Here is a 25,355-nt window from a genome sequence, read left to right as displayed (position 1 = left end):
GATAAATATGATAATTATGGCAGTGAATATGTTAATCTGCATTTTAATGCAAATCCATCGACAGATAAATGTGCACCCCATCTCAACTGTTCACAATATATTGCATAAGAAATTTATCCATATTCACATCGCTTGTCATATTTGCTTACAATTCAGTTTTGTAACTTGACAACCACTTCAAAAATCATCAGTACGATAGACCCTTGGCCTTACATTAATGAAACCAACCCTTCATTCATGAGGATCCATTGCCCTCCTGTATACCCTATACGGAGTCGTAATTGTGACACCATGCATTCACGAATGTAAATTTCGGGAACATTGACTCGGCCCCACTGACAATAAGTTCTGTCAAGTTCGTAATGCTATTTAAAAAACATTTTTGTGTACCCTAAATTTTATAAATGTATATCAACCAAGCAGTGAATAGCATCAAGCGTACACAATGTGCTTGTTTCACGCTAATATTTAAAACGCCTAGACTTAGCTCGTCATTAACGCGTTCATAACGGACGGCGGGTATTGACTGGTTCGTAGTTGCTAGCTGTACACATTGTTGTCGAGCGAATCTTTCATTCACTGTAAGGAGAATACAGGTCACGCAACGCTTTCGCAATTCCGGCTCACGAGAAAAGACTCCCACAACAGCCATGCGAACATTGCACAACCTTCGCCTCGTATCTCGACCTAGGGACCCAGATACAAGCCCGTAGACTGAAGTTATACGGGCCGATCGATTTGTTTGTGTGTCAGAGCGGCGGATGTGTGGTCGTGCACGGAAGAGGCCGAGCGTCCATGGGAACCCGTCAGTGGACAGGTAACACTGTACGAGTAGGATGGAGCCGCGGTGCATATACTCCGCAACAGTGTGTTTTCTGTGTACATTGACAAACTTCGTGTCGGGCAAGGAGACGGGATTCCCCAAGTCCTTGAAGGAGGTAAAGGCGCTGTGGATTGAAACTACTTCTTCATTGTTTCATGGAAACGGATTAGCGGTTGAACTTTGTGCGTTTATTGTGGAATGGCCTATTATTACTACGGCATGTGCCTTTGTCATCGCTCTGCTGTTGTACTATGGGTATCGTTTATTTTTTGTACCTCTCAACCGGGTACGTAGATTGGAGGATGTTGGATACGCACACGACCCCGCCCTGGGGAAGCGAGAAATGGCCAATATGGTTCGCAGACGACGGGCAGTAGGCAATATACCCCCTGTCTACCCAAACGGCTGGTTCGGCTTGATGGAATCCTTTGATCTCGCCAAGGGACAGGTGAAAGAGGTGAACGCTCTAGGTATGTACATCTCATTAACATTCAATTACCACGAAATTATACATTTCCTAGTGTCATGCCAAGAGATAGCGAGGTGGAAGGTCGCGTGCAAGAATTCATGTAATCGAAGGAGCATTGATAGATCTGCCTGGGGCTGGTTATGAATGAACGGACAGATCATCCTTCTTTACACACGTGCTTAAAGGTTCCCGATGTCGACAGAGCTGGCTTTACTGAGACGAATGATCATGGTCAAAAGATGTGAATATTGAGGCACGGCTGGCCTTGTCATCCTAATTAAAGGCATCTTATTTCGCAGCGCAGAGTTGCGTCCCTTAGACTTGCCAGGATCCGGGTTTTTCTATTACCAAATTCGCCTTGATATTGAACGTTGGTTTGTCAGCGCCGTGACTGTGCCTGAGGTTTCATCTTTTTTGTAAACGTCAATATTGTTGAGTTCCCCAGACATAATTGGAGTCGTTAGAATATTAATGAAACAATGTTATTAAGCGGCGTTAAACCTAAAGCTCGCACAGTGTGACACCTGATTGCGTGGTATCATACCGTTATATGGCATGAATCAGCCCTTATGCTGTTGATAGGGTGTGTGGTTTGTCCAGCAGAATTACATCACAGGCCGTCGAGGCGAGGGGTGGTGGGGTAGTTTAGTAGTTAAAGCGTTCGCTCGTCACGCCGAAGACCCGGGTTCGATTCCCCACATGGGTTCAATGTGTGAAGCCCATTTCTGGTGTCTCCTGCATTGATATTGCTGGAATATTGCAAAAGGCGGCGTAAGACCACACTCACTCATTCACTCATGCTGTCGACCACCTGTTACCGGCGTAACGTATTCACCGTCCTTGTTTACACAGGGAAACCAAATTCACAATCTCATTAAAATCAGATCTAAGTTCTCGCTGCCGCTAAACAAAGATCTGAGGACATCCCATTACGGGTCACGTCAGAAGGACCTTTCGCGAACTTGACTTGACCTCTGAAGTGACTAACAAGAAGTCGACATCAGCCAATTAGAAAGCAGCTTTCTCGAACGAAAGACGATAATTCTGACGGAATCAATCGTACGGGCCGTAACTGTCGTTCGGAATACCCCGTGTTTTCGAAGTTGCACATTCCGACTGTCACTTTCATGATCTGGTAAGCGACTCTTTGGTTGGTCGGATGTAAGGTCGTTCTGACATGACCCGTAATGGAATGTCCTCAGATCTTTGTTCAGCGATAGCGAGAGCTAAGATCTGATTTTAATGAGATTGCCACATTCACTATGGTCCCGCGTTGTCTTTTGTTCGCTCGGTTCCATATCCGGAGGTCTCCATCTTAGTACTGTGTCAAGCAGGGGCGGTCGGGAAGCCTAGTGGTTAAAGCGTTCGCTCGCCACGCCGAAGACCCAGGTTCGATTCCCGACATGGGTACAATGTGTGAAGCCCATTTCTGGTGTCCCCCGCCGTGATATTGCTGGAATATTGCTAAAAGCGGCGCAAAACTATACTCACTCACTCACTGTGTCAAGCAACATCCAGTGTTTGTGATGTTCGACTCCCAAGTGAAAATGATATTTGGTTTCTCAGCACCATGTTTTGTTTGTGGACTCTACAAAGGTCTACACGTGCGTCACGTTTGTGTGCCAAGTGTGTGTGTGTGTGTGTGTGTGTCACGTGTGTGTTTAAAGTGTGACTTCCTCACTGAAACGAAACTGTATGTACAACTGACATGTTCCAAGCATGTTAGACATCTCACTGTAACTGTGATACTAGGAAATACTTATTTCTAATCGATCAATACAAGTATATATCCTAGATAAACAGGCCTCATTTTCAAGGAACCGCAATACATCACAGGAGGGAAACAGATTAAACTTTGGATGCTCTGACTTAAACTGTTATGTTGACGTCGCGCTATTGTTGTTGTTGTTGATTCTGAGTCAGTAATTCACTGGCCAATCTGAACTTCCGTTCTAGCAAGTAATATGGGACGACCGGCTTTATATTCCACATAAGAGAGAGAGAGGGATGGAGGGGGGTGGGGGGTGGGGGTGGGGGTTGGTTAGAGAGAATGAAATGAAATGGAATTCACGGGCCAATCTGAACTTCCATTCTAACAAGTAATACTGACCTAACAACAGGTCATTATGCAAACTTATAGAGAAATTATATAGCGACCATAACATGGAGAAATCGGAGAAATCACTTGAATGTGGTGATTCCGAAAGTACAATCAACACGCCCTTTCGGGGCTCCTTTCGGGGCTCCTTTCAACATCCAGAATCAAGAGATTCAAGTGATTTCTCCATTACTGCATGTGTTGATAAAAACGGAAGCTAAAACAACATGTTCTTTTAAGTACTTGATTTTACTACTTCGTTTCATGTTTTACAACAGCCGCCTTAAATGCAACGAACTATAGATCTTATTTCCTGGATCTTGCAAGTCGCGATGACTGAAAGTGAAACATGTTCATTAATCACAGGTACTTCCTGTTGTCGATGTCTTAATTGTAACACCTATTTCATATATAAATATATACACATATACACATGTTCATATATACATACACATACACTTATATATATGTACATTTTACATATATATACACATGTACATATTTATACATATACATAAATAATGCATATATATATATATATATATATACATGTACATATATACACATATACATCTACATAAATTACACATACATATTTACTCATATACATATACATAAATTACACAAATACATATATTCACATATACACATATATACATACATAAGACATTACATATTTACACATATACATATACTAGTATACGTAAATACACATAAACATATACACATGACAACATACATACATTGCATATATACACATATACACATTAACATACACACATAAAGACATACATAAATTACATTTACACATATATATAAAGCAACTTGCAGCTCATGGGCGAGGTGCTCCTCCACTGCGCTGTTGTCTGAGCTCCACACAGCGCAGTAACTGCGAGCTCGACGTCACCGCAGTATATTCTGGAATGTCGTTCAAGATATGACGTATTTACGACGTGTCCTACCGCTAATGTTACATTGAGCCGTGTTACAGTTGTCCTGTCATCCAGCATGGGTCACAACTATGCATGTTATATGCCATATACGTGGAGGCGTTACACGACGACTGTAGTGTGGCGAGCACGTTGTCGTTCCCCCTGTATTTAATCAAGCGTGTGTCGGATGTATATCTGTGTACAAGTGTTGGAGATATACTTTTCCAACATTACATTGGAGGAGAGAGAGAGAGAGAGAGAGAGAGAGAGAGAGAGAGAGAGAGATGTGTGTGTGTTGGGGGGGGGGGGGGGGGAGGCCCCGAAACGAGAATAACGAGACAATGATAGAGAGAAGGGAAGAAATATAATTACAGAAATTAGAGAGAGAGGAGGGGGGGGGGGGGGGGATTCCCCGCATTATTAGATGAATGGTATCTGGCAATAATAATAATAATAATAATAATAATACCACATGTCGTCAAGTGTTTTAAGCTAATTTAGAATATGATGTCGGAATATGAAACGACTGGGCGGACAACGCCAAACTTAAAATAGATGAGTGTTTATATGTTTAAAAATCATGGCGTACAAAAGGATGTAGATTATACAGAGACACGTGGTACTGGGGCACAGCGATGTAGTTGCCCAGTTACATAGAAGACAGTGAATACGTAGTAATTGCCAACGTTTACCTGTGTTTACAATTAGGCTTGTATTGGAAACTAATCGATTACAAGTTACAACATCTACAGCGGGCATCACTTCTCTACATCAGACTCTCTACATTATCACTTGGCGTCAGAAAATAAAAACGACTATTTTTTTAAACTGAATGATTATTTACTGCGTGATTATATTATCTCTACTGAGCGCTAATAACATCCTAGCTAAGCGTGTGGGTGAGGTGAGGTGAAATGGGATTTAACGTCGCGTTCAAGATTATTGCATTTATATAGCAACGTGTGTGTGTGCGTGCGTGCGTGTGTGGCTGCTTGTACTAGACCGGACAAACACCAGTTTTATAGTGCTAGTCAGCTGAGATACCATGCCGCATTTCATCCTGAATCTCCGAGCCGACCAGTCCTTGTTTTAGCCCCATGATGCCGAGCGCCAGGCAGGGTAACAACAAGTGCCACCTTTTAACGTCTTTTGGTATGACGCGGTCGAGGATCGAACCCCGGACCTTCCGCTCAATCCGGACGACGCTCTACCACTAGACCACAATGACGGTCCTGACCGTGTGGGAATAACGGACGTGACCTTTGACATGTCGGATGGAGCCACAGAATAAGCTCCCGTTGGGATATCGGGTTAGAATTAGGTTCTTGTCGTAGGTGACCGATTGGACCAGGTTGTCACGTGATTTGGTTGATTGCGTGTCATCGTACCCCGACGGCGTGGAACGTTGTTCACAATATCGATCACTAGACTCGATTATTGACAGCCCGCCCTCGTATAGCTGGAATATTGTGCGGCGTTAAACATCAAATAAACATAATCAGCACTGTTGACACGAATATTAAGTGTATTTTATTTCCATTCTGTTTTGATACCAGAGATCCATTCGACACGACAGGTTCCCCTTGCGCCCGAGGAGTGATACGCCGTTCATATTAGCCATCCAATCAAATTACTCTCTTGAGGTTTAAGTGAAATACTTATCAATGTCAACTCATTCACTCAATAAACGCCGTGTACTGTAGAATCGACTTTTATGAACTACATCCCAGAGCTCTCTGCCTCTTATCCAAACAAATAGCTGAATATAACTGAAGTACCCTGTTAGAGAGCTAATGGCGTTGGAAACATGTCTTCCCAGTATTGGTGTATCCGTCGATTGGCGTTGAAAGAGAATCGTTTAACAAATGAGGTGAAAGTGTGTGGTAGGTCGATCATGTAGACTAACGCTTAATCTCTGAAAATATATAATTGTTATAGAAACAAGCAACTACATTTAAATTGAAAAGAAGCTCCGGTGAGATTGGAGGTTCATACTGAACGATGTCAAACCTAGACTTGCTTCATTTAGAGTTATAGCATTACGTAAGGGCTGGGAAAGGAAAATAGTATGGTTCAGGGACTGAAAGACAGTCTAATCGAACATGAAACGACATGTCTGAAGGGAAATCTCCTTCAACTGTTTCATTCAAGATTCTTAGTGACATTCAACCGAATAACTTCAGATAAAATCAATGAAGCGACACAACATGAAAAGCAGACTGGTCAGCAATGAATCTGTATACCGTTGGATCATACGTTTTCGGGCGACTACGTTTATCGCGATTACCACACAGAAATTGTAAATACTCAGATGCTGGCTTGTACATGAGATCAGAGCTCCAGATAAGCTTTTGGTGTTGTGGGTATTTTACCCATGCATTTTAAAATCATTGGGTATCAGTAATTCTATTTGGGTATTCAAATTTCTGTTACCCACTAGTTTTTACACAGGTGGGTATTTAAGTTAAATATTTAAAAACACTATTCATCTAGTCCCTGCAAAGTGGCGTCGTGTGGGTTCGAGAGCTTTATAGGACTCAAAAATATCACGATACTTCCACAAGAAAGTGTGATGGCAAATGATCGTGATGTAACTGTCATCGTGGAGTTTGGCAAGGTTGAAGGAATGCCCGTTTATAATTTCAAAATAAGTTGCTGATTTGCTAATTGAATACGCAGGGTTACTTCACAATATTTTGATGATACGCACAAGTTTTAATTTTGTAGCGTATCTGTAATGTTCGTTGCGTATTTGATAGGCTTGGATTTGATTTTACTGCGTATTTCTGCATTTCTGATGCGTATTTTACGAAGATACGCAGCTTATCTGGAGCTCTGGAGATGTTGTGCTGTTGTTCATGTGGTTAGAGAGAAAACTTCGACTGTTTCTTAAGCGTCCGAAAGCCCACAAGACGGGGATATATATGGTCGCGTCGTGCAATTACGAGGTATTTCTCTTATCTTCCATTCATTATGTGTTTAAGATAGGCTTATCTTCATGGGTTTCACAACACTGTATATACGTGCAGGTATCACGTTACCTGAAGATCTGCCAAGTTATTAACTTACATTTCAGCACCTTACCCGTGCTCGTGGGTTTCACCGAAGTGGTAAACGCCTGAGACCTGCATCACTTCGGGCTTTCCTCCCACATTAAGCTGACACGCCGTGATATAACTGGAATACTGTTCAAAGCGGCGTTAAACCCAACTCACTCACGCACCTTCCTTCACTCTACCACCAAAGCATCCCACTCTTTGCCTGTATTACATGTTCACACAAGACCCATGAAGATCCGGGGTAGAATTGGTCTTCATCAACCCATGCTTGCCGTAACATGCAACTATGCTTGTTGGGAGAGGCGACTAACAGGATCGGGTGGTCAGGCTCGCTGACTTGGTTGATGCATGTCATCGATCCCAATTGCGGAGATCGATGCTCATGATATCAATCACTGGATTGTCTGGTCCAGACTCGATTACATACAGACCGCCATCACATAAGTGGAATATTTCTGAGTGCTGTGTTAAACAATAAACAAACAAACAACCCAATACAAAGTTATATTATATTCATATTTGTAAGAAATCATACGTTTTTAAAATGCATCATCGGCTAGTGAAGCCATTAGGTTTGGCATAATTACTACAATCGCCCCGTCCCTCGATAGGCAACATCTGTACATGTGTACATGTATGGCGAGATGGCTTCAGGAACTGGTCTATTGGTCTACGGCGGCACTGAATGTAATAATGGCCTTTAGTTTAAACAAACGAAAACATACGGTTTGTAAGAAAATCGCTGTCCAAATGGCTGACATGCCACTCAGTAAATACTTTGACACTTGACCTTTTGACCTGACCTCTCAAACACAAATAAATAACAAACAAGAAAAATGTTGAATAACGCACCTGTTCCATATCCAGTGAACTCACGAAGCCTATGTCGGGGATGGCGATTTGTTCTCAATCAAATGTGAAATAGAATGACTACAGAGATGTATTTTATGGGGAAATGAAATTTATAAGTCCTGCACCATGACTGTGGAATATATTTATTTTATTTAAAAAGACAATCTAGATACATGTATGTATACAAAAGCGAGTCTAGCCAGCTCTAGCTAGCTCTATCAGCATCGGAAAACTTATTTGTTTAATTTTAGAGTCGAGAAGAGTATTGTGTAATTTGATTTCATAGACTTAATGTTGGTCTATAATGTTTTATGTTTTTGACAACACAACAAGTTAACTAGTGTCAAATCATGTCTCAAACCAATTACGTCTGGTGGAGCAGTTTTCAAAGCATTTATTGATCATTTCTTATATATTGCGTTCGACGCCCTGAGAGGTATAATGCTCTTATCGTGGTTATTTCTTTCACAGGAAATGGACATGTAGGAAATTGGAAGAGCAGAATGCTTAGAAATCAAAGAATGTCTGAAGAGCAATAGGGTCTTTGCGAGAATTATTCAATATATAAACCCATAAATGTGTTTTGTCAAAATGAACATCCACTTAAGTATCCGAATGGAGTTGATAATAGTTTGCTGGGTCAAGACAGTATATCTTTGTGTCAACTAATACGGAAACATATCTCTGTTCAGTTGCCATGGCAACGCGATAAGGCGCCACGTTATACAGACGTCATGCACTGCATATACTTCATATTGCCGCCATGTTGTTTATGACTTCGTGTGATTGATGCCCGACTGCACTTGTAAATATTTTCAAGTTGATGATTGTCGCAGTGGTTGGTGCCGAACCTGACGAATGTCTGTGAATGACTGAATGAATGAGACACAATTAGTGTGAGACACGTGTAGTGCAGTGTGAGACACGTAGAGTGCAGAGTGAGACACTACAGTGCAGTGTGAGACACGTATAGTGCAGTGTGAGACACGTATAGTGCAGTGTGAGACACGTATAGTGCAGTGTGACACGTAAACTGCAGTGTGTAACACGTATAGTGTAGTGTGAGACACATATAGTGCAATGTGAGACACGTATACTGCAGTGTGTAACACGTATAGTGTAGTGTGAGACACGTATAGTGCAGTGTAAGACACGAACAGTGGAGTGTGAGACACGTATAGTGCAGTGTAAGACACGTATAGTGCAGTGTGACACGTATACTGCAGTGTGTAACACGTATAGTGCAGTGTGAGACACGTATAGTGGAGTGTGAGAAACGTATAGTGCAGTGTAAGACACGTATAGTGCAGTGTGACACGTATACTGCAGTGTGAAACACGTATAGTGTAGTGTGAGACACGTACAGTGCAGTGTGACACGTATACTGCAGTGTGTAACACGTATAGTGTAGTGTGAGACACGTATAGTGCAGTGTGAGACACGTATAGTGCAGTGTGACACGTATACTGCAGTGTGTAACACGTATAGTGTAGTGTGAGACACGTATAGTGCAGTGTGACACGTATACTGCAGTGTGAGACACGTATAGTGCAGTGTAAGACACGTATAGTGCAGTGTGACACGTATACTGCAGTGTGTAACACGTATAGTGTAGTGTGAGACACGTATAGTGCAGTGTGACACGTATACTGCAGTGTGAGACACGTATAGTGCAGTGTAAGACACGTATAGTGCAGTGTGACACACGTACAGTGCAGTGTAAGACACGTATAGTGTAGTGTGAGACACGTACAGTTGAGTGTGAGACACGTACAGTGGAGTGTGAGACATGTATAGTGGAGAGTGAGACACGTAGTGCAGTGTGACACGTATACTGCAGTGTGAGACACGTATAGTGCAGTGTGAGACACGTATAGTGTAGTGTGAGACACGTACAGTTGAGTGTGAGACACGTACAGTGGAGTGTGAGACATGTATAGTGGAGAGTGAGACACGTAGTGCAGTGTGACACGTATACTGCAGTGTGAGACACGTATAGTGCAGTGTGAAACACGTATAGTGCAGTGTGAGACACATATAGTGTGAGACATGTAGTGCTGTGTGAGACACGTATACTGCAGTGTGAAACACGTATAGTGCAGTGTGAGACACGTATAGTGCAGTGTGAGACACATATAGTGTGAGACATGTAGTGCTGTGTGAGACACGTATACTGCAGTGTGAGACATGTGTAGTGCAGTGTGAGACAAGTACACTCATGTGTGAGACACGTAGTGCTGTGTGAGACACTTAGCTGCAGTGTGAGACACGTAGTGCAGTGTGAGACAAGTACACTCGGGTGTGAGGCAGGTACACTCCAGTATGAGACAGGTATGGTGCAATAGAACGCTATACCTGCGCAGGTATGAATATCATGTAGATATGTCCATCACTGACATACGGTATGAATATCTGCAATGTTCGCAGTAAAGACGACTCTCAATAACAGTAGCTGTGTCCTTCACGTCCTCCAGCTTGGATCCGAGTGAGTGTGTATGACATTGTGAGTGATGGAATTTAGGTTACCGCGCCCTGCTACACCCCCACTGTGTGATCAACCACGTCCATCATACCAACTGGATCAATAGTTCCAGAATATGTCAGCATTGCCGAAACTTAGATTAAACCGACGCAAACTTCCGTTTCTGTCACACAAATTGCTTTAATAATCGCTCTGTTTAAGTTAAAGTAAAGGTATCACAAAACTCAAGCCGTACGGCGCAGTGTGCGAGAGGCGGAAGTAACATTACATAATCCTCGTATAGAAACGGCAGGTTGGCGTGTAGCGTATCCGGCGTGAAATACCACACACAGCCAAAATACATGAACAGCCAACACATCATGGACCTCCACCTCTAAGTAGGTCAAGGGTCGTTGTACACTGCGAGTGGATCACGTCGCCTGTGACTTTATAAACATGCTACCTGTCAGACTGACTGCGGGCTGGGCCACAGTGGGCATGTGTCAGTTCTCTTTCCTTTTTGATAAAGTATGGAAAAACGTTAATACAAAAATAGAGAAAGGAAAACGGTTATACAATCTGTACATTACTTAATTATATGAACATTATGAATTGAAAAAAAAATTAATAAATATATACCATACAGAGAGGTTTATAGAATGCTAAACTAATTTTATGAAAACTCGTGAATAGTTCTAGTGTCTGATGAGCCAAAGAGAGTCAAATGCCAGAACTATACACGAGTTTCATATAAATGGCATAAAACGGGAGCGAGTTTATGATTTTATTTATTACTATATTTTCATGGATTTTCATAGATTTTTAAAACCTCGTTTGTTCTAAAGGGGGGCGGTCGGGAAGCCTAGTGGTTAAAGCGTTCGCTCGTCACGCCGAAAACCCAGGTTCGATTCCCGACATGGGTACAATGTGTGAAGCCCATTTCTGGTGTCCCCCGCCGTGATATTGCTGGAATATTGCTAAAAGCGGCGTAAAACCATACTCACTCAATTGATCTACAGGAATCGGCATAAAGAAGGTCTAGCTTATGAATGCACTATTTCACTGTCGTGTTTAAATAGACAGACATCGACGCGATCCACAGCATTTTCCAATTGAGGTAATCAGAATGATACAACTTCGAACACATTAAATGTTGACACGTATTAATATAATACCATACAATGGTCTACCTTTAGAATTCAGCAAAACGTACGAACACGTCACAATACTCTATGACGATATTTGTGAAATTTTGTGGCAAGACACACCGGCGAAACAATGCCCTATGACGTCAATCAAGCAACAGGGTTACTGGAGTCAAGCTCCTCTCAGTGTTCTATCACCTCTATATGCAATGTCATTGTATAAGCCCAACGATGTTGAGAGTTTTAATAGAACAGAACATAACATAGGTTTATTTATAAAGACTCGCGCTTCCAGCACCTTATCTTACATTTACAAACTAAAAACAAACACTTACAAATGGCAGAGGGAGATCAGTAAAAATACTTCTTATGATAAACATGATTTTATATATTTTACGATGTACTATGTCACTGTTTTATGGTAACAGCTAAGTAACTGGTGCAATTTAAAATAACATGCATTCCAGTAATATTTACCAATACATTTAATTCTATCATTCTTAAATTTTGGACATATGAATAAAAAATGTTATTCATCTTAAAAAAACTCAATGTTACATAGCCCACAAAATTGACAACATCTAGAATCTCTGTCAATATTTGTATACCTTCCAGTTTCAATTTTCACTCTGTGAGCAGATACTCTAATGATAGTAAAATAGTTTCTTGTCTCGAAGTAAAATAGCTAAATATATTTCATTGCCAAAAACAGATTTTATATTACTGTATAATGAGAGTTATGAGGATTTAGATAAAGTACAATTCAATTTCTGCTCTCTCTTTGACAATGAAGTATTAGATTACACGCTCATCTTAAACCAGTACTTTATTTATGGATTGACCGTGTATAATTTTCGGTTCATTGAGATATGAATCGAATAACTGATGTACAAACTGTATGAGGGGACACGGGTGGCCCAGTCGTCTAAGGCGCCGCGATTTCGCTGTGCAGAGTTGCGTCCCTTGGGCACGCTCGAAATCTATGATTGTGGGTTCAAATCCCGGTTCGCCCCGATTATGTTTCTAGGTTTGTCAGCACCATACCCGTGCTCGTTGGTTTCACCGAAGTAGTAAACGTCTCAGACCTGCATCACTTCGGGCTTTCCTCCCACATTAAGCTGACACGCCGCGATATAACTGGAATACTGTTAAAAGCGGCGTTAAACCCAACTCACTCACTCACAAACTGTATGAATCCGCGTAGCCAGAAAAGTATGTTCACGAACAGTGAAATGCCTTCAGTTGTTCCTGAATCCAAATAGAAACGGATTTCAGCCAGTCAGATTGCGGTACACGTGTTCATTCGTTTTACAATCAATGAATAAATAATAAGATAATTAATAATCTGTACATTCAACTTTACGCAGACTAAATAAGTGTATGCTTTGTTCAGACTTGATAAGAGCAAGACAGCTTAGAGTATCACTACGGGCTTTGCTCCCCCATTAAGCTGACACGCCGTGATATACCTGGAATACTGTTCAAAGTAGCGTTAAACCCAACTCACTCACTCATTCAGATGGTCCTACTACGTATAAGATCCCTCATGATTCATCGTGTGTGTTTCAGGGGTCCACCTGGCTGTGTTCAGGGACGAGGAGGGCAAGGCTCACGTTGTCAACGCCTACTGCCCCCACCTGGGCGCCAACATGGCCGTGGGGGGCAAGGTGGTGGGCAACTGTATCGAGTGCCCCTTCCACGCCTGGAGGTTCAGGGGAGAGGATGGCAAGTGCACCAACATCCCTGCTGCTGATAAAGGTGAGGCTGATGTGTCGGGCATCGCTCGCAAGGGATATCCCAGTGTTCCAACTTTCAAATCTACAGAAGTCCCTAGTTAGAGATCACTCTTACCTTTAATAACTTTAACAAATCGATAGCAGATCATTTTTTTGACAATTGAAAATACAAATAACTCCCAAGTCCTGGGATTGGCGTCGAACGTTACATAGTTGTGTTTATTATTAGGCTGTGGTCTGTATAGTACATTATCCCATAGTCCCCGATATCCGGTTTAGAACTGTTAAACCATACCCACTCACTCTCTCACTTAAAGGCCGACTATACTTGTCGGAAGAGGCGACTGGATCGGATGGCCAGGTTCGCTGAATTGGTTGATGGATGTCATCGTATAACCATTATGTATATCGATGCTCATGATATCAATCACTGGATTATCTGGACCGGAATTGATTATTTTCAGAGCGCCGTAATATAGTTGGAATATTGCTGAGCGCGGCGTTACACAACAAACAAACAGACAGTAGTGCTGTAGCGTTATACTGTTATAGTGAGAGGATAGTTTGAAATCAACATAGAGTGATGTTAAAGAGGTGTTAATTTTGAGGTTTTGATACACAATCGTCGAGGCATTATTGTCATCACATGTACCTTTTATCCGGCGCATCATCATCTACAGTTCATTATGATACCCACCTTGGACTCATTCGTTTCAGAAGTGATGTCACCATATCAATCTCAATTATCACTAACTTTACACAGAATTTCTCCCACACATGATTGTAATAAGATTGATCTATTTGCGTCATGTAATTTGAATTCAACACAAACGAAGCTATTTAGGAAATTTGTCCAGGGTATTGATCACATTAGAATGGATATATGATACCTTGTTAGTCGGACACATACAGATGATGTTACAGTGTAGTGTATCCTGTGGTGGTTGGTCGGTAGTTTATCGTATTGACGAGGAGATGCCTGCCTATTCATTGTCTGTCTCTCAGGCCCATGAAATTACATTAAGAAATGAAGCCAACTCAAGTCCAGAATTATTTGGTAGTCTTGATTGCCTAAGCTCTGAGATGTTTTGAAGATATATTTGTATAAATAACATACTTTATTTATGGGACTAAATCTTAGTCCATCCTATTCCCAAAGTTTCTCTTCTGGGAATGTAAGGTTCTGTCTATTGAGTGTATTCAATAACATTGAAACAAATGAAGATGTAAAATTTTAGGAACTGTTTAATGATGCCCTCGTTATCTCTCCCCTGGTGAAGGCGTAAGACAATATAAACTGCACAAGAATGCCCTCGTTATCTCTCCCCTGGTGAAGATGTAAAACAATATAAACTGTATAAGAATGCCCTCGATGTCTCTCCCCTGGTGAAGATGTAAGACAATATAAACTGTATAAGAATGCCCTCGTTGTCTCTCCCCTGCAGCTGGTGAAGATGTAAGACAATATAAACTGTATAAGAATGCCCTCGTTGTCTCTCCCCTGGTGAAGATGTAAGACAATGTAAACTGTATAAGAATGCCCTCGTTGTCTCTCCCCTGGTGAAGATGTAAGGCAATGTAAACTGTATAAGAATGCCCTTGATGTCTCTCCCCTGGTGAAGATGTACGACAATATAAACTGTATAAGAATACCCTCGTTGTCTCTCCCCTGGTGAAGATGTAAGACAATATGGACTGTGTAAGAATGCCCTCGATGTCTCTCCCCTGGTGAAGATGTAAGACAATATGAACTGTATAAGAATGCCCTCGTTGTCTCTCCTCTGGTGAAGATGTAAGACAAGATGAACTGTATAAGAATGCCCTCGATGTCTCTCCCCTGGTGAAGATGTAAGACAATATTAACTGTATAAGAATGCCGTAGATGTCTCTCCCCTGGTGAAGATGTAAGACAATATGGACTGTATAAAGATGCCCTCGATGTCTCTCCCCTGGTGAAGATGTAAGACAATATAAACTGTATGAAGATGCTCTCGATGTCTCTCATCTGGTGAAGATGTAAGACAATATGAACTCTATAAAGATGCTCTTGATGTCTCACCCCTGGTGAAGATATAAGACAATATGGACTGTATAAAGATGCCCTCGCTGTCTCTCCCCTGGTGAAGATGTAAGACAATATGAACTCTATAAAGATGCCCTTGATGTATCTCCCCTGGTGGAGATGTAAGACAATATAAACTGTATAAGAATGCCCTCGATGTCTCTCCCCTGGTGGAGATGTAAGATAATATAAACTGTATAAGAATGCCCTCGATGTCTCTCTCCGGGTGAAGATGTAAGACAATTTTAACTTATAAAACTGCCCTTGATGTCTCTCCCCTGGTGAAGATGTAAGACAATATGAACTCTATAAAGATGCTCTCGATGGCTCTCCCCTGGTGAAGATGTAAGACAATATAAACTGTATAAGAATGCCCTCGATGTCTCTCCCCTGGTGAAGATGTAAGACAATATAAACTGTATAAGAATGCCCTCGATGTCTCTCTCCGGGTAAAGATGTAAGACAATATGAACTCTATAAAGATGCTCTCGATGTCTCTCCCCTGGTGAAGATGTAAGACAATATGGTCCTCGTTATCCCCTAGTGTTCACTTGGTTGTATGTATCTCCAGTGCCCGACATCGCGAGGGTCAAGACGTGGAAGGTGAAGGAGATGAACGGCTGGGTGTACGTGTGGCACCACGCCGAAGGGGATGAGCCCTACTGGGTCCCTCCTGAGATAGAGGAGATCACAAAGGGGGAGTGGACCTACCGGGGCCGGACGGAACACATAGTCAACGCTCAGATACAGGTAACTCTGGCAACGGCATACGAACAATGCCCATGTATTCCATATCACATCTGGTATATGTATATTTGTTGGACTGACCCCCAGTGCCATTCTGCAAAGATACTGTGGCACCTGACATTATGATACTTTGTCAGAGGACCTAGTTCCTCCATTTTACACTAACCCGGTGTCGCGACTCCCGTACTTCATCAATGAGCGTGGCCAACTGCCCTTAATAAGTAGAACACCCGTGTCGCGACTCCAGTATGTTATCAGACATCTGGACTATCACTGCCAGTGCTGGTCTTGGCCCCCTAACGATATTAAAGAACATATCCCAGTGCATCTAGACGACACTGTTCCTTAATTCGCCTGTAAAGATTTCATTATTACTACTAACTATGACAGTAATCAATGTTGGCCGTTTCATCCTCAATGGAGGTGGAAGTTGTGTAAAATTATTGTCTCCCAGGGAGGGTGTTGTTAGTCCATGTCATTAAAAGAATTCGAATATCTACCACTGTTTCAATCGTAGCTTATTTTGTAATTCGAATTATTTGTCTATAGTCGTCAGCGACAAAAGCGATGGTGTAAATCCTGCGTACTGTAAGTCCCCATGGTCCCAAATACGGCGGCCTAAGTTTGCTTGCTGGTGATCTATGGCCATGTTTCATTATATGCCTTCTTATAATAGTTACAACCTTTAAACACTCTAAAGCTAGTTTTAAATATAATCTGTGATAATCTAGTTCTGTACTGTCCATTGTTTTATATGCTATTACTATTATAATTGTTCCAGTCACCACATGTCTGAAATACTGTAGACATGACTTTAAATTTTAATTCAATCACTGTTGCCATCATAAGGAGATCCCGGAGAATGGAGCTGACGTAGCTCACCTGCCAACGGTGCACGGACCCTTCATGGGCGCTGGGACGGATCTGAGGTACATGTGGGCCAAGATGTGGACATTTGTGGAGCACCGGTGGAAGGCCAGCTGGGAGGCGTTTCCACCCCCCGAGGATCACGTAGCCCAGATGTCCGTGGGGCATAAGCTGTGGTTGTGTGGCATGCATATGTCCATGCTTGACATGGAGGTCAAGGCCAAACAGGTAGGCATTTCACTGGACAGGTTAGTGGGGATTACTATAAATCAAGAGGAGACAGTACTCTGTAGCCACGTGGCTTAAAGCCTTTGAAATTAAGTTTTTAATGACTTGTCCAGATGACTCAGAATGTGTAGCTACTCCTGCTTAAACGAGACAAACATGTCAGCTTTGTTCAGTTTGTATATTGGATAGCAACACTGAAACATGGAGAATTACAGACCTCACATGCTGTTGGTCAGTGAGGACGACTGTCATGGGATGTTTAATTGTCCTCAGCACAATTTAGTTGCCTCGGACATAGAGATTGTGCTTGAATTTCGAAGGCTGCGTTTTGTCCGCGTTGGAGGAGGAGGTGTTGGGGTGGCTTAGGACATGCCTGGCGCCTGTGTTGTACGTGAATACTGTCTGGTTCCGGTAATGTACGTGAATACTGTCTGGTTCCTGTAATGTACGTGAATACTGTCTGGTTCCTGTAATGTACGTGAATACTGTCTGGTTCCTGTAATGTACGTGAATACTGTGTGGTTCCTGTAATGTACGTGAATAATGTCTGGTTCCTGTAATGTACGTGAATACTGTGTGGTTCCTGTAAAGTACGTGAATACTGTCTGGTTCCTGTAAAGTACGTGAATACTGTCTGGTTCTTGTAATGTACGTGAATACTGTCTGGTTCCTGTAATGTACGTCAATATTGTCTGGTTCCTGTAATGTACGTCAATATTGTCTGGTTCCTGTAATGTACGTCAATATTGTCTGATTCCTGTCATGTACGTGAATATAGTCTGGTCCCGATCATGTACGTGAAAACTACCTCGTTCGTCTTATGTACGTGAATATGAGCGGTAGATTACATGGGTTGTCCTGGGTTTCTTTATGGGAGACATCCGCAGGTTTTAAAACAGTTAATGATTTGGAAGGTTTGCCTCTATTTTTTAGGAAATGACATAATTATCTCAACATGTTCCTCGTTAATCTTGTCTTGCCAGGCACATCACAGACTGGCCACTGCTCAGTGTTGTGTTATCCACCATCGAGCGTATGATGTAGTCACAGATTGCAGAGACGCATGTGTGGTTCCACGTATGCTCGGGATCCCAATATTTCCGAGGTGTTGTATGCCTTTGCACGTGGGTAACGTGCGCAGTATACCCAGCCTTAATCCACGTGCAAGATGCTGTTACAGGCCAAAGCTCCTCTCTCACCCCTAGAGACTCTGCCTCTCCTTTGTACTCATTTGAATATCACAACGTGCGTAGTCTCGTCATCTCACCAGTTGGGGCCAAGATGGCTCAGATGGCCCATAGAGAGTTTATACCCACCTGCACTGCTCACACGTAGTATTGCGATGACGCTGTATGTACATCTGCAATTTCATGATGTCAATCACTGGATTGTCTGGTCCAGATTCGATTACTTTCAGACCGCCGACATATAGCTGGAATATCGCGTGCGACGTTTAACATCAAACAAAAATCAGCAATTTGGTTTCCCTACAATCATGATAGTCCTGCACCATGACTGGAATATATATATCGTCTTTACTAACAGCCAAGGCAAGTCTTGATCAAACTAAACCAAGCCTAGTTTCCTTGATTCCACGTGAAACAGCGGAAGGGGAAGAAAGAAATTACAATTATTTTAAAGAAAAGTTTTCATAGACTAAGTGTTCGTCTATCATCATGCTGACATGTGATATGATTGAACATGTTGCTTCATACTTGGTAAGGGGCGGTCGGGTGGCCCAGTGGTTAAAGCGTTCGCTCGACACGCCGAAGACCCGGGTTCGATTCCCGACATGGGTACTATGTGTGAAGCCCATTTCTGGTGTCCCCCGCCGTGATATTGCTGGAATATTGCTTAAAGCGGCGTCAAACCATACTCACTCATTCAATCACTAATACTTGGTAAGGTGGGACGGGGGGTCAAGTGACACCGCAGAGATGCTTCAGACACGCAAGAAATGTGTAATCGTGGGTTCGAATCTCAGTTTCCCCCTGATTATGGGTTTGTCATCACCAGACGTCTAAGACATCACCCCTCTAACATCAATCTGGCACGCCCTAATATACCAAATTACATTCAAAGCGGCATCAACTCACTCAGTTCATCCATAGAACCTTTGCAGCAATAATACGCCGGTAGACAGCACTGGTAGGAATATCTCCGTACGTATACTATTATGGGGAATCAAACGCGTATGCCTTGTTAGGCAGGAAGTCGCTATGACAACGAGTATGTTGCCCCAGATCAGGTTGTCGTTAGAAGAACGATAAAGCACGACTCCGAGATGATGGTCGAGGAAGTAAAAAGGGTATCGGCAATGTATGACCGGGGAGCGAAGCCGCGAGGTCTTACATTGCCGATACCCCATTGCCGAGGTCTTATTCCTCGACCATAACCTCGGAGTCGTGCTTTATCTCACTCATAAACCGTCTAAATGCAAGAAATAACAGAAAAAAATACGAAAACATTGAGATATATCATAGTGAAACAATACAGTGTGTCGCTATATAAAAGAATGCGATCAAAGCGTGCGAGAGAAGGAAACACGTGCAGCATAGATAAAAGTAAGTCATGTCATATAAAATTGAACATTCTTTTAATTCTCAGTGGGAAAACAGTGGGTTCCAAAACAAAACAGGATATGTGAGATTGCAGGTTAGATTCCTGTCATCCATTATGAAAAGTTTCATTTGTTGTAATTGATTTTAGAACATTGGAGGTTTGAAACACTAAGTCCAAATTCTATCTGCTACTCAAATCATCAGATCTTACCAGGAAAAAGTAAAACCCCATACCAGGTCTTGCTTGGAAGGAGAAAAACCTCATCCTCGGGATGAGGTTTTACTAGGAAAAAATAAAACCTCATGCCAGGTCTTACTAGGAAAAAGTAAAACCCAATACCAGATCTTACTAGGAAAAAGGAAAACCTCATACCAGGTTTTACTAGGAAAAAGTAAAACCTCATTCCAGGTTCTCACTAGGAAAAAGTAAAACCCATAGCAGGTCTTACTAGGAAAAAGTAAAACCCCATACCAGGTCTTACTAGGAAAAAGTAAAACCACATACCAGGTCTTACTAGTTAAAAGTAAAACCACATACCAGGTCTTACTAGGAAAAGTAAAACCTCATACCAGGTCTTACTAGTTAAAAGTAAAACCACATACCAGGTCTTACTAGGAAAAGTAAAACCTTATACCAGGTCTTACTCGGAAAAGTAAAACCTCATACCAGGTCTTACTATGAAAAAGTAAAACCTCATACCAGGTCTTACTAGGAAAAAGTAAAACCTCATTACGAGATAGAAATATATCTACACTGCAATAGGCAAAAGTGGCAGCAGGTTTATAATTACCGTCATACACGCCATACTGTTTCTTGTTCCAGATAGGCCCAGCCTTTGTGTATCTGAGTATGGACTGCGGGATATTTGGCAAGGGCGTCATCATTCACAACCTGCTCCCCGTGGGGCCCATCACACAGAAGCTCATACACAATATCTACGTGCAGAGTCGCATGCCAACATTCGTTGCCAAGTTCTACATGATGGCTGAAGCTATTCAGGTATTGTTTTTGGTATTATTGCATGGAATTGTATTGAAATTGTGTCCAAATTTTAATAAGTTTTTTTAACGAATGTCTATATACTACACCGTGGCATATTCGATCGGCCGTGATCTGTGTGCAGCTGATGATCAGGGAACCATTGTCGTTTTTCAGTACCTTTTGTTGTGTTTCATTGGTTGTTTCATTCTGTTCCAGTCCCTGTTTCATTGTGTTTCAGAACTTGTTCCATTGTTTCTGTACCTATTTCCTTGTTTTGTACCTATTTCGTTGTTTTGTACTTATTTCGTTGTTTCTGTACCTATTTCGTTGTTTCTGTACCTATTTCGTTGTTTCTGTACCTGTTTCGTTGTTTTGTACCTATTTCCTTGTTTTGTACCTATTTCGTTGTTTTGTACTTATTTCGTTGTTTCTGTACCTATTTCGTTGTTTCTGTACCTGTTTCGTTGTTTTGTACCTATTTCGTTGTTTTGTACCTATTTCGTTGTTTTGTACCTATTTCGTTGTTTCTGTACTTATTTCGTTGTTTTTCAGTCCTTGATTCGTTGTGTTCCAGTCCTTGATTCAATGTCATAATGACTGGTATGATGGGATTTTTCAGTTCTGATCTGTTTCATTGCGTTTCACTACTTTTTTTCATTGTGTTAGTCATGTTTTCGTTATGTTTTAGTCCTTTGTTCTTTGTGTTATTGGTTCGTTGTCTTTCAGTTCGTTTCATTTCTTTTTTCGGTGTTCTCGCTAAATGGTACATTGTGTTTCAATACATTTTTCAATTGTTTCAGTGCATTTTGTTGTTTCAGTCCTTGATACACTGTTTCCGCCCGTGTTTCATTGTTTTTCAGTATGTGTTATTGTTTCAGTACCTGTTTCATTGTGTTTAGTCCCTGTTTCGTTGTTTCCGTCTTTGTTTCCCTGTGTTTCAGTAGTTGTAGTTTTTCAGTCCTTGATACATTGAGTTTCAGTCCTTGTTTCGTTGTGTTTCAGCACGTTTCATTGTTTTAGTACTTGTTTCGTCCAGTTTCAGTATATTTAGTAAATATTTCGTTGTGCTGCGCGTTGTCTTCGTTTCATTCTTTCCAGTTCGTTTCGTTATGTTTCGGTACATGTTCATGTACTTGTTTCATTGTTGAAATAATTCTTTTTTCATTGTTTCGGTACCTATTTCATTGTGTTTCAGTCCGCATATCTTTGTGTTTCAGAACATATTTCATTGTGTTTTAGTAGGAATTTTATTGTTTCAGGTTGAACGGGACATCATGATATGGAATAATAAACGGTACGAGAATAAACCTATTTTTGCCCGATCAAAAGAAGACAGCACCATAGCCAAACACAGACGATGGTACTCCCAGTTCTACTCCGAACACAGCCCCAAACTCTCTTTCCAGGAAGACACCCTCTCTTGGTAGCCTACAAGGGACATTGACATGTCTAGCCAGCATGGCATAACAGCGAATACACGATTCATACTATTGGACGCCATATCATCAAAGTTCATAATTATGATGTTATATTTTTATTTTTGAGAAACTATAGATTTGATTTTTTTATATGATTGTTTATGAATGATGTATCACTGCTGAGATGTGAGTGAGTGAGTGCATGTGTTTGTGTCTGTGTCTGTGTCTGTGTCTGAAGGATAGGCAGCTTCTGTTTGTGATTAACAGTTTCGCTTCAAACATTTCAGCAACTATTTGAATCCTGGCTAGGTTAAGTAGTAATGTATATGTTCATTTTTATAGAATATTTTTAGAATACAACTCAAACGTTCTCTGTTCTTTTAAACATGTAACTGTGCTGGCTTTAATTTATTATCAATATAGGTATATGAAATGTTTTTATTTTTTTAAATTTATGTTTCAAATTGATTTTAAAATTCACGTGCAGTTTTGGTTTCTTGTGAAATGTGTTTACGTTTCAATTTTCAAGCTTATGAGTGCTGCTCGTTTTACCCAGTATGGGAAACAACTATCATATATACCACTCAAAAGAAATTAAAGAACATCCCATTTTTATGTTACTATAGTTAATCTGTCAGCGTGACAACTATTACCCGTTTTATCTGTTAGAATAGGTTTTCAGCAACCCGGCTTGCCGTAAAAAGCGACTATGCGTGTCTTAAGAGGCGACTAACGGGATCGGGTGGTCAGGCTCGCTGACTTGTTCATGCATGTCATCGTATCCCAATTGCGTAGATCGATGCTCATGATATCAATCACTGGATTGTTTGATCATGACGCGAGTATTTACAGAACGCCGTCATATTGCTGGAATAATGCTGAGTGCGGCGTTAAACAACAAACAAATAAACAAAAGTATAATAATATGAAAGAATCGGATGTTCTTTTACATCTTTGAGAAGTATACAGTCGGAGTTATAACTGATTGCCAGTTAGTGATAGAGGCATATGAAAAGTAATTTGTTCCGCTGAATAGTATACAGGGAGATGTCGTTATCTCTTTTCGTCCCAGCAACCACTGACTGCATACCACCTTGCATCTCTTCTTCCGCATGAAATAACACAGTGGTCTTTACAATGGGACAGGTGTGTTTATACACTTAACTTGCCTGTGCTGTGCCCATCGAACTATATCGTATAGACGATATGCCCGTCCCACCAGACTCCCAGCATTGTCTAATAATGGTACTCCGCTGGTCACGAAGGTCGGAGAAGTCGACATGTTATTGATGGATTTCCACTGTGTACATTTAAGGACAAAGTCATATGATATGGAAGCTGAAAACTCAACAACAATCAAAGTGATGTTATCTTCAAACCACTCCCTTATTAACCAGGGATGGGTACATGTGTTGTATACCCGTGAAGATCCGGGTTAGGAGTTGACTTCAGCGACTCATGTCTGTCTTAAAGAGCGACTATGCTTGTCGTAAGAGGCGACTATGCTTGTCGTGAGAGACGACTAGGCTTGTCGTAAAAGACGACTATGCTTGTCGTAAAAGACGACTATGCTTGTCGTAAGAGGCGACTATGCTTGTCGTGAAAGGCGACTATGCTTTTTGTAAGAGGCGACTATGCTTGTCGTAAAAGGCGACTATGCTTGCCGTAAAAGGCGACTGTGCTTTTCGTAAAAGGCGACTATGCTTGTCTTAAAGAGCGACTATACTGGTCGTAAAAGGCGACTATGCTTGTCTTAAAGAGCGAGTATACTTGTAAAAGGCGATTATGCTTGTCGTAAGAGGCGACTAACGGAATAGGGTGTTCAGGCTCGCTGACTTGGTTGATGCATGTCATCGTATCCCAACTGCGTAGATCGATGCTCATGATGTCAATCACTGAACTGTCCGGTCCAAACTCGATTTTTTACAGACCGCCGTCATATTGCTTGAGTATTGCAGTGTGCGGCGTTCAACAACAAACACTCGCCAAACAATATGTTGTGACAATATCCGACGCAGTGGCGAACCATGCCATTCTATGCAAGTCGGGAGTGGCCGTCACACCATCAAAGTGCACATGTAGTGTTTTTTTAAATATGGCGTGTGTGGCGTTTCACACCGATATTTACTAGTCAACTAGTCGTAGTTTACTTGTAGATACGTGTATCGATTGTCATATGGGGGACAGTTAGGTCGGCTTGTTTAAAGCACCATCATGACTCAGCGTGATTCCAACTGTCCGTGATATGAATAAGGGCGGTTAACCCTCAAACGTCACGTGGGTTAGCCACGTATGTATGGAAGGCAGGCAATTTGTTTGCCTTGTATTAACTTTAAGTGAAACATGATTACGCGAAACGATTGTACTTGAACCAACAATCGATAACAAAACTACCGTTCTTGGCCTAAATCAGCTGTAAATATGTGTTGGTCGCATGGAGAATCACCCATTATAAATACCTCACGCTGATTGGCTGAGAGCATGTGACCTTGACATATGACTGCATGTCACGAGTGTTACGCTGGTATGCGTTATCAATGAAAGTGGTGCATAGCCAGGTCATGGTGTCCGTCACGTGGCTCGCTATTCTAGGAAGATGCGCATGAACGTTTCAGTAAACAACTATAGCCATATAATACCTTTATACACGGATGTAAATTGTGCATAGCTCAATGCAAACTTCGGGGGCACGGGTGGCCCAGTCGTCTAAGGCGCCGCGATTCGCTGTGCAGAGTTGCGTCCCCTGGGCACGCCAGAAACCTATGATTGTGGGTTCGAATCCCGGTTTGCCCCGATTATGTTTCTAGGTTTGTCAGCACCATACCCGTGCTCGTGGGTTTCACCGAAGTGGTAAACGTCTGAGACATGCATCACTTCGGGCTTTCCTCCCACATTAAGCTGACACGCCGCGATAT

The 25,355-nt window shown here is 41.8% G+C and overlaps 1 protein-coding gene across 1 annotated transcript; it reads left to right on the top strand.

Annotated features, from left to right (window-relative positions):
• The first annotated feature begins 581 nt into the window (after positions 1-581).
• On the top strand, positions 582-23,356 carry LOC139459820 (cholesterol 7-desaturase nvd-like). The gene is made up of 6 exons (XM_071241516.1): positions 582-1,293; positions 13,409-13,597; positions 16,209-16,387; positions 17,234-17,479; positions 20,864-21,040; positions 22,282-23,356. Exons 1-6 carry the CDS (start codon positions 837-839, stop codon positions 22,447-22,449), a joined length of 1,416 nt encoding a protein of 471 aa, XP_071097617.1. The 5' UTR covers positions 582-836; the 3' UTR covers positions 22,450-23,356.
• The last annotated feature ends 1,999 nt before the right edge of the window (positions 23,357-25,355 follow it).

This window comes from Haliotis cracherodii, unplaced genomic scaffold (genome assembly GCF_022045235.1).
Source record: "Haliotis cracherodii isolate W230 unplaced genomic scaffold, xgHalCrac1.p SCAF_13, whole genome shotgun sequence".
In the NCBI taxonomy this organism is placed as follows: Eukaryota; Metazoa; Mollusca; class Gastropoda; order Lepetellida; family Haliotidae; genus Haliotis; species Haliotis cracherodii.
The sequence above is the reverse complement of the archived record's forward strand: the minus strand, read 5'-3'. Positions and strand labels throughout refer to the sequence as shown.

Coding starts and splice junctions, on each gene's coding strand:
- LOC139459820 (XM_071241516.1), top strand. CDS start 837: ATGGAGCCGCGGTGCATATACTCCGCAACAGTGTGTTTTCTGTGTACA. Junction 1,294..13,408: donor GAAAGAGGTGAACGCTCTAG/GTATGTACATCT, acceptor TGTGTGTTTCAG/GGGTCCACCTGGCTGTGTTC. Junction 13,598..16,208: donor CATCCCTGCTGCTGATAAAG/GTGAGGCTGATG, acceptor ATGTATCTCCAG/TGCCCGACATCGCGAGGGTC.